General features: G+C 40.0%; 1 protein-coding gene across 1 annotated transcript in view; it reads left to right on the plus strand.

The window, feature by feature from the left end:
• The window catches only part of LOC109710030 (peptidyl-prolyl cis-trans isomerase CYP71-like), an 18,612-nt gene continuing 8,284 nt past the window's right edge, over positions 977–11,304 (plus strand). Inside the window, exons 1-2 of the mRNA XM_020232443.1 lie at positions 977–1,252; positions 1,799–1,884. Coding sequence (XP_020088032.1) covers positions 1,116–1,252; positions 1,799–1,884 — 223 coding nt within the window. The 5' untranslated portion in view covers positions 977–1,115. The remainder of the gene's footprint in view (positions 1,253–1,798; positions 1,885–11,304) is intronic.

Genomic DNA, 11,304 nt, shown 5'->3' on the forward strand with positions numbered 1-11,304 from the left:
TTGAGAGTTGTACCTGTGTATAGAGACCACCTTTTTTTGTATGTATTTTGAGACGGTTGTTGCATTACATTATGTTTTACTTTAGTTGAGTAGTTCTCTTTCTTCCATTTCTGTTGATAGAATTAGTTGTATACTCGCTCTGATATCTCTAGTTACTGTTTACTCTTATCTTTCATACCTCTTTATTGTAAACGCCTTATATGTACAGGCATATGGCGGGTCTGGGCACGCACCGGGTGGGCCTATGCCGGGTCCCGGGGCGTGACAAAGACGAAGAAGAAAAATTGGAAGAGGGGATTGGGGAGAAAATAACTATTTCATTGCCTAATTCTTTCATGCTTACAATTACCCTATTATACTGATCTCCGGATCTCGTACTGAGATGAATAAGCAAAAAGTAAAAGGGATTACATTGCAAAAAGTAATCTACTTAAGCTAAATAGTAGTTGGGTTGATTTGGGTCTAATTCGGCACTAGTTGGGCCTTGTGGTCAGATTCCTCTTCACTTCCCTTCCAGGCTGCACCTAGCGGGTGGATCTCTCCTTTAGCGCCCGCTCCGTTACTGGTAAAGTGTATGTTTGGTTGCTTGTAAAACCACCTTGAAAAAAAAATTTTGTGGAAAAGTACGATTCCAATGTTTGTTTGCTCGTAAAAAATTTTTTTGCAGAAAATTTCTTTTACCAAAGTTTGAAGAAAACGGGTGTTTTTATTTTTTGCTCGAAATGAGCAGAAAATGAAAATGAGCGCTGAAAAATCGCGGCGTTGAGAGGGGAGGGGGCAGCAGGCGCGTGGTCCACGAGGCACATCCCATCTCGTGGACCGCGAGAGAGGTCCACGGTGGACCTCTCACCCGGCCCCCTCTTTTCTTTTATAATATATATATATATATATATATATATATATATATATATATNTAGATGGCGTAAAAATTTATTTTTATAATTTTACGTCAAGCGAAACGCACCCCAAGCCCCCTTCTCCAATAAGTTTGTTTATATACTATCTAAACCCTTATTAAAAAGCTTGTTCTGGATATGGTCGGATTCTATCCGTCGCTACCCTAATCGCGTCTTCGCCCCTCTCCTTCTCCGGCTCTCCCGAAGCCTCCTCCCTCCATGGTTGCCCCCGACGTTACAGAGAAAGAGGAGGCGGAGGCGATGATAGGGCCAGGCCCCGCCGCTCCTCGCTCGCGCCCGAAGCGACCCCTCCAGTTCGAGCACGCTTTCCTCGACGCCCTCCCCTGCGCCCACATGTACCTACTTACAACAACAACCCCACTTTTTTCTTTTTCTTTTTCTTTTTCTTTTTTATAATAATTATAATTTGGATGCTGCCATCAATTAAGAGCTCGCTTTTAGCTAAAATGAGACCCACCCACTCTTCTCGGCTTTCTTTATTTATCTGATCATAGCCCCTTAAGTTTTGTTCGAGTTATTCTAGTTGGTTTACTTGAAAATTTTGGTAAATTTATTTGTCTCTATCAGCTACTTGTGTGTTTATTGTTTGAGGTTTAGATTTTGATGGAATCATCGATGAATTTGATAAATCTCCAATTTATATGACTAAAATCACTCAATTCCAAAATGTCACAAGTTAAGAGGAGGGCCATTTCAAAATGACCTACAGTTGAGGGAGTGTCCATGCATTTCTGCCAACTGATGAGCTAGGAACAGTAGTAACATTTTGATATTACCCGTCTTTGGATCGTTTGATGTGTAAAGAGCATTTGTTGTGTTCTTCTTTAAGATTTGAAGCCAATTGGCTGCTGCATGCTGAATCAGAATTATGTGCAATGCAGGTATGAGAAGAGTTACATGCATCGGGATGTGGTCACTCACGTCGCTGTATCAGCAACGGATTTCTTCATCACCGGAAGTATTGATGGTGCTTTCCCTATCTTTTACTGTTTATTTAAGTGATATCTTGAATTGATATTCTAGCTGGTCGTCTTAAGTTTCTCTTCTCAAAATTGCTCAATATATTTCCTAGTTTGCCGTTCTCATATCTGAAGGAATGTTGTGGGTTAGAAAAGGCTATTTCGTTGTAAAATTCTATTTAAGCAACTTCCATGCCATATAAATATATATGTATATATTTATATATTGTTTGGCCATTAACAAGCTGTCTCTCAGTTAAGATCCTATATTCTCAAATAATATTCTATTTTGCATTTATTATTCTATTCGGTCATTCGTAGTTACTTAAAAACTTACTTCTGTAAATAATTATGCACGAATTAGATTTCAGAGGGTTGAAAGTGTTACATCTGCCAAATAAGAGAAGGGAATTAGGGATAGAAGTAGCAGCAAAGGTTTAGAGAATTAATAAAAGAGAGATGGAGTAATGAGAGAGCTTAGCTTTTCCTTGTGGAGCCTTTGAAACAGAACCGGTTAGCCATGGAGATCGGGAGGGGGCAAGCAGCTTCGTTGGGGCGGAACCAGCAAGGCTAGATGAGGAAGACGCTCGAAGCAGGGTGAAGCTTTTGGGGGCGGAGTTTGAGGGTTGCGGAGTGGAGAAAAGACGAACCCAATACCCGTTGGACTCTGGATAGTGCGGATAAAGGAGACCCGGTGGCCACTTACCCGGCTATCAGGTGCTCTTGGACCAGATGAGTTCATTTAGGCCCATATTCCCATTCAAATAGGCCTACGAGGAAGCAGAAAGCCTTCTTTTATTTCAATTCTCAGTTTAGCATTATTTAGTTTACTAAATTGCATTTTAGTCCATTGTATAGGTGAATATATAGGCAGATTGTAACAGAACCGGGGATTATGGTAAATTGTTAAGTCTCTGTTATCCTCATCTTCTTCCTCCATCTCTCTCATCTCTTCTCGTCTCAACATCTCCATCTATCTATCTCTCTCTCTTTATCTCTCTCTTCTCTTGCTCAATCCCATCCTCTCACTCTTATTCTTGATCTCGCTACGAGCGTTTGGGGGCGGGCAATCGCTGAGATACTGATTGATTAGACCATTACCCTCCACGCCGTCCTCGTCTCAGCGAATTATCATCATAGACGGGTTGCGTAGAGTAAGGTACGTAACAGAAAGATCTTGATTTGCTTGTGTTTTTTGAATCTACTAGTATTCTTGAGAAAGAACTAAAGAAAAAAAAGGATGAAGCCTCTAGGCAGTGAGTTAAATGAAGGTTTAATGAACTTTAGCCGGAATTTTATTTTATTTTATTTTTTTCTTTTCTTGAGCTTTAAAGATTCAATAATTTTATATTTGATTAACTTCCATTCCTAATTGTAGGAAATAAGAACTAAGTGAAGCAAACTCCTGGCTCCTAGATAAAAGAGAATCGTAAAAGCTAGAAAATACAAGTAGGGTTATGAACTTGTTTTGATTCTACCAACCTGTGATATTCATAAAGAATATCTCCTTATCATGCCACCATATATATGTTAGAGAGTACAAACTGTTATATTTTATATTAATTATATTTTTCTGTACTAAATTTGTGCATGTCACACTCCGGGACCCTTTGGGAAAGTATTTTTGAAAATCCTTCCTCTTGAAAATAGAGTTACGGAAAAGTGTACTAATTCTTTTTGAAATTTTGCCCGAGACGCTGCAAACGCCCCACACAGTTTATCCACACAGATGAAGTTTCTTCTGTACATGCACGACGTAGGAGCATAGACAAAACAACCACAACCACAACAACAACCTAAACAAGGAGGAATCAATATACGACTACCACAACCAAGAATTCATAAACCATGAAAATAGGAAAATCCAAAATCGATTCTTCTCGCAGTGCTACGAGTCTATGATACATAACAAGAACTTAATAAAGGAACATATACATCTGGACAGTAAAATAGAAGCTAGTAATCAAGATCCACGGCACGAATTATCTAGGTGCTAACTAAGGAACAGATACAACTGGAAAGTAAAATAGAAGCTAGTAATCAAGATTCGCTGTACGAACTATTTCGGCTCTAACTAATCACGTCCTTAGGCAGCGCCCCAACCTACACTGTTAGCAACACTTGTAAATATAGTGGGTGAGAAACATATAAATATGTTTTCTAATTGGGACAACCAGCCGCCAAAGACAAGCCGCACTCACTGGTCAACAAAGAATACGATAAAGAGATAACAACAGTAATAAGGAGTTAATTAAAATAATCAACTGAGATATAAGCATGATCAACTACAGTAGCATGAAGATAAATAGGTACGGATTATGAAATAGAATACAATCTAATGCTACTATTGTAAACAAGAGCAAACAATATAAATGCGATAAAGGTACTGACTGAAGTAGCAAGATAATACATAATCAAATGTAAATATGTAATAAACAAATTATCCGAGAGACGCTACTGTAATCGAAACAACTAACTGAATGCCATGCATAACTCAAATAGGGGCATATGCATCAACTGGACATATAGATCGTCGTAAGTCATGCCAAATCACCACTGCCGCCATAAAGGCCCAGCCTAAGCTTTCCTACTAGGTTGCAAGGACCAATAACTAAGTTCCACCCCCGAGGGATACAACATGTAGCATCCAAAGTCGTTAACTCTATCAAAGAACCGTATACATCAAACCTGGGAGTGATGTACTCAGGGTGACAAACCCGAACTAATAACAACACCTAGGTTGTGAACCCTGTCTAAGAGCACTCTAGGTTGTGAACCCTGTCTAATAGCAACAGCGCCATCTCAAGCTATACCACGTATATGCTCAAGGCTCCAACAATCCATCAACAGTCTAACTAACACCCGTAGGCTCCAATAATCTCAAGGAACGTCAAAAAAGTATAATCACATTCTCAAAGTCGACTAATATACTACACTGCACAAGCATCAAGAAAGGCGATGATAAATACAAGGAATGGAACTATGGAAGTGAAGCATGCTAAGTCCCAATCATGAACAGAATAAGCTAACCGACCTCTAAGGTCAAATCTCAGGAAGAGGCACCAACCAATTAGGTCAAAGTCTCATGAAGTAAATTCACTTACTACAAGATCAAATCATATGAAGGGAAATAGTCGACCGACATGGTCTAATCACATAGGAGTGAATCTGCTGACCGCTTGGTCGACACGGTCAACACTCAAAAAATGAGTAATATCGACCTATCAGGTCATATCATAGTCAGGTCTATAAGTCACTAGAACAAGTTCTGCTCTACATGTCATACATTATCTATTGATGAAAAACAATCATAAGTAGTACAATGAGCAATATGATAAAGCAACAGACATATAGAGTACCAAGCATGTAAGAATACGAAATAATGATAAGTTGCACTAAACAACAATTGTATTGAATAGAATGAGCATAGAGGAAAATCGAATAAAATACAACTTTACGAACTTTGGATTGAAGTACCAGCCTTACCAAAGTATCTGAGTCCTTGACTCGACTGATATTTCTAGATATCACCTGTACCTAGACAAGACAATCAAGTATCATAATCAACCTCTACGTGTCATCTATACAAAGCGACACGTCCAAATCACACCAACAGGTACTACGATGCAAACGGAATATCTGTTACGCAAATCGACTTCCAGAACTAAGCCCAATGACTAACCGACTGAACAGGGAGTCATAACAACACTTTCATGGTCTGAGACGCACCATTTTAAGTGTCGGGACAATTGCACGCCAAGTGATCGACAAAATAGACAACGACGTAGAACTAGGCCACGACGAGACTAATAGGCACCGATCTGATATTTCGAATACCACTTCGGTGTCGGATCGGGCGCACAATGAGTGTTCAGCCGTAAGATGTTCTCAACACCACATCATCACCAAATAGTGGCATAAAATCACCAACAACTCACAATAGCATGATCAGAACATTGGACCCACTTATTTCCGAATTCGGCGATTTTCGCATAAACTCACCAGAATGTCACTTTAGTCCATGGAGTGTCCCGAGTCGTCCCGAGTCATGCCATACGCCTCTAAATCTCATCCGCTATCCCGAAATGCCATATTTTAGGTGTTGGGATAGCCGTGCACAAATTGCGCGACAACTGGAGCTATGACTCCAAAAGTAAGTCAAAATTGGTTTTGAAATATCTATTTCGGTATCGGAATTAACCCACATTGCATTAGCTGCCACAAAGAACTCAAATAGCAAGATTAGGCAAGCTAACAAGGCTCGACAACCATTTCGGATAGCAACAACTCGGATTCCATGAAAACGGAGCCGAAACGCACGATAAAAATCTATTTTGGCTCAACTTGTGTAAAATTTGCACCAAATCAGCCTCGGACAACTAGTCCGAACATCAAATAGTGACGAATTAAGCTATCTAGCGCATCCCACGACGCACTAAGCGTCGAAACGCCCGATTTGTATCAAAAACATATATTTAACAAGGTTTTAAGTGCCCGTCGGCATGGGCCGTATCCACCGTGCCGTAGTGTCAACAAGATACCGGCACGATACATACCCCGTGCCGATGGCATAGCTCAAAACCCTCTATTCTTTAAATTAGTAAGTAATTTACTCAATAAAGTTCAAAAAATGTGATAAAAAGACATAATAAATAGTTAGAATATTTTGTTGCTAAAGAAAATAAATATTTCATGTTATTATGTGTTAGCATACAAGAATTTTTTTGACCGGCACGCATCGGCACGGCTCGGCATGCACCGTGCCGAGAAGTTTCCGGTACGATCCCGTGCCACGGCACTTATATCCTTGATATTTAGCATAAATTATAGTAATGAAAGGGCATTCAAGTATTTTGCCGAACTTCCGTGATCCGAATGTGAGGAAGTGAATTCTCGAAATACGAGAATTAGACTTCATCCAGGATCGACCAAGGGTTGTGTTGGTGAGCTTTGGAAAAGCCAAAGATGTTAAAATCACCAAAAGTGCATTGGAAACGAGTCCACGGCAGCAAATAGTGCAAAATCTGCACTGGAGCAAAATTGCTGTCGGGGACCGGTCCCTGGCAGGGAGGAACCGGTCCCATCGGCTAGTGTTGCGGGGTTGCTTGATGCAACCGGTCCCTGGCAGGGAGGGACCGGTCCTTGAACGTGACCCCAGCGAGAAAGGCTAGAATTTGGCTAAGTCTTGAAAACATAGCTCTCGGGAACCGGTCTTTTAGGAAGGAACCGGTCTCCCGAGGACCGGTCTCAGAGAGACCGGTACCCGAACGCATAACCCGAGCTGAAGCTACCGGTCCCAAGTCGGGGAGACCGGTCCCTCAGCGCGCTGAAGGCCCAGTAAGGGCAGTGCACAGAGATGAAAGGTGAGGGGCTTTTATGCAAAATGACCTTAGTTAGAGGGGTATACATGGGGGTAGGGGTGTCAAACGGGCCGGGCGGCCCGCGGCCCGCCCGGCCCGGCACGAGAGTGGGCCGGGCCAGGCACGGCACGAGTACTGTAGCGTGCCGTGCTAGCCCGGCCCGGCCAATTAAATCGGGCCGTGCTGGGCTTTGCTCTCGCGGCCCGATGGCCCGGCACGATAAAGGCCTGGGCCGTGCCGGGCCTAGAGAGTACCCAGGCCCGGCCCGGCACGGCACGGCCCGGCCCGTGTGGCCAGGCCCTCCCGAGCCGGGCCCAGGCAGGGACTTGGGAGTTGGGTACAACCCAACTCCCAAGACCTGCACCACCCAACTCCCAATAGTGGGCTGTTGCTTTGGGACTCCCAACAGCCAAGTGGCTTTGGGAGTTGGGCTTGGACTAAAATGCCCTTCCCAACAGTCAAAAATTTGACTGTTGGGAGGGTATTTTGGTCTCCTTTTTGACTGTTGGGAGGGTATTTTGGTCTGAAGGAGATCAAAATACCCATCTAACTATCTCCCAATGATTAGCCATAGCAAATCCTTGGGAAGCCCTAAGGCTGCACATCCCAACTCCAAAAGCATTGGGAGTTGGGGTCCTTGGGAGTTAGGTACAACCCAACTTCCTGACCGGCTCGGTAGACACTAGACATATAGGCCGTGCCGTGCCGGGCTGGGGTTTCTCCTCAGGCCCGGCACGGCACAGGCCCGTGTTGTGACGGACCATGCCAGGCCATGACAGCAAGGCCCAGCACGGCCCGGTTCATCTTGCCGAGCTGGCTCTGCACAAGTGCCACGGTACTCGTACCGTGCCTCATCCCGGCCCACTCTCGTACCGGGCCGGGCGGTCAGCAGGCCCACCCGGCCCGTTTACACCCCTAGGCACATAGAAAATTCTTTCTATCAGCATCATCATTATCATCGTTATCTATATTTATATTTTAGATATATTCAAAATTATACTATACATTCAAAATTATATTATAGAATATATATAATATAATATATAATAATTTATATATGGGGTGTGAGCTCTATGACTTGAAACTTATTCCAAAATTGATCAGAGATTTAAAAATTGTTACGAAGTAAAATCAGGAATGAAATTCTATTTCAATAACAAACTTCGATAAAATTAAAAATAGATATATAAACATGTAGTAATTAAGTAATTAAAAAGTAAATAGAGATGACACTTAAGTTTCGAATTTTTATATTTATACTTATCAAAACACTGAATTGCCTACCATTCATCCCTACGTTTACCTAGGCCCAACCACCTCGAGGGCAGGTCTAGGCGGGGGCTGCCCCGTCATTCACCCTCTTTTATTTGCCTAAACCCCGCTTTTTGCCCCATTTCAAATGCTAGGCTCTGCCTAAGCCCTGTCCTTTGCCCTCTTTAAAACTGGGCGGGGCTTAGGCGAGGCGATACTAGGCAGGGCTTAGGCGGGGCTTTTAGTAAATATAAAATTTTTTTATAAGGATTTTTTATTACATAAATGTTTTTTCAAATTTTATGTTTATTCAATCATGAGAGTAAAGATTATATAAACTTTGAAAACTTAAAACAAAACTTAACAATAACTATAAAAACTAAAAATATTAACTATAACAATTTAATATATATATTATAATAATTTTTAATAATAAAATATAAAATATTTTATAATTATTATAATATTAAAATACTTTTTATAATCAACCGCCCTACCTAAGCCCCGCGGCCGCCCTCCGCCCAATGTTCCATTATTTCCTTTTGTTTAACGCATTGGTAGTGTCGGAGAATGTGTATCTACCATTGTTAAATAATATACTAATGTTTTATTAAGTATTTATTTCTTCATAGTTATCTGAGATTTAAAAGTATTTCATTACCAATATAACGTGATGACCAAGAGTTTGAAACTCCCCACAGTGAAACAGGAGTTTGAACCGGTACTATCCTCCTCGGAAAATTCAAATTCGGTCTACTTCCATCGTCAAAATATTTTAAGCTCTCTTAACGAAAAAGAAACGAAAGAGATGTTACACTACGAATAACTTCCCGAAAAAGACACCACTTGTCTCGTTCAACAACTTCCTATAAACTTGGCTCGATACCAGTGCTAATTTTCTTTTGCTTTCTTTTCAGCAGAACGATTGTTAAGGTGATCTCGTACGTAATCCTAGTCGACTTAGTGTTGTTCTTGAACGTTTGTACGGGACAACCTATTTGTTTAGTCCAAACCATTCGTATAAGTTTTTTCTTTTATATTCAATTATCGTACAACAAACGACGATCGTCCACAGGTAAAACGAACTAAATTCGTTTATTTTTAATATCACAGTTTTTCTTTAGATATTTACACAATCAAATAACTACCGCTTCTTTTTGTCGAACTAACTTAAATATAATAGTATTCTAATAGATTTAAACGCCTCCTTACGTACCATGCCTTAATAATTGTAAAATAAAAGTAAAAAAGGAAACAACTAGCACAAAAGTTATTCATCCAACACTAGAATGCCATTCTCCCTGTTCTTGCCTACTTCGCTTTCATAAGAGTTTCAATTGCAGTTTCGTTCTAAAACATGTAGTAAAAGAAAGAAACAAAAAGCGATCTATTTTTGAAAATTTGATAAAAAATGTAATAATTGGTTAATTTACATCAATAAAGAATGAAAAAATATAAAAATAAACAAATAAATAAAGCATTTAAAAATGATATTAAAATTAGACGGCGTAGTGCGCCCACGGATGTGTTCAAACATACATTTTAGCTCAGCTCAACTATAGAACTAATTAAAACAAGTTATTTAGCTATACTTGTCTTATTACGAGTGGCAACCCCCGTAAACCAAACCGTATTTTACTTGTCTTTTAATTAAAAGTCATACTTTCTATTAAAAGCGAACAAATCAAGGTGCATTTCATTAAAAAGGTAGTTTCGTAAAAATACCTAAATCCTTTTTTAATTTCAAAAGCAAAAGGGAAAAAAATCGATTTTTGCTTTTGAGAGAGAGAATAGGAGAGAAAGAGAAATATATTATGATCACAACTTAGGCACGAAACGCTGCCTATCAAAATTGTGATTATACGTTTGTATATGAATCGCACTTGTTAAATAAAAATTTGTTAAGATTTTCTTTTATTAAAATTGAAAATAAAAGTTTTTTAATATTCCTACCTAATTCATCTTTTATAATATCTCTTTTCTCCAAATCTACTTCGGACATTCAGCTCCAAACGCTTTCGTGACAAGGATCTTTGCTCTAACAGGGAGGTGCACGCTCTAAGGTTGATAGTGAGTATCGCTATGTTGCTGGTGGAAGGTGGAGCAGCCGTGCAGGAATCCCAATACGTTGTTCTTGGGTTCATCGAGAATCTCTAGGTTGTTTTTTATGTTGTTTTTACATTTTGAGTCACATTTCTTTGCACTTCAAATCACGTACACCCTTTTTCCTTTTTCTTCGTTAATCCTTTTAAAAAGTTCCAAGGTTGGAGTACTCATGTGCAAGAGGATATATGTGTGGGCTTAGTTCCACTCCTAAAACAGAGAAGACCTTCATTCCTTTACTTCTAAAACAGCCTTTTCTAAACCTATTTAAACCATGGAAGGGTTCCACCTAAACCCTTCTAAACCATAGAAGGGCTCCACATTAGTAACCTATCTAAACCATAGTAGGGCTCCACCTAACCCTTTCTAAACTATGTAAAGGCTACACATTAATAATCTATCTAAACCATGGAAAGACTCTACCTAAACCTTTCTAAACCGTGGAGGGGCTCCACATTAGTAATCTATCTAAACCATGGAAAGGCTACACCTAAATCTTTTTAAACCATGGAAAGGCTCCATATTAGTATTTTAAATCTAAACTTTACCCTCCCTCCTCTCTCTTCTCTACTACCCCCCTCTACTCTTTCTTTCTCGCCTGTGCACATGTCATCTTTGACAGTTAATCAAATAAACATAACTATATGATAATATATTACAAAATAAACATTTATATATGAGTATATTATATACACAATAATATATAATACAATA

Source organism: Ananas comosus, linkage group 5 (genome assembly GCF_001540865.1).
Source record: "Ananas comosus cultivar F153 linkage group 5, ASM154086v1, whole genome shotgun sequence".
Taxonomy (NCBI): domain Eukaryota; kingdom Viridiplantae; phylum Streptophyta; class Magnoliopsida; order Poales; family Bromeliaceae; genus Ananas; species Ananas comosus.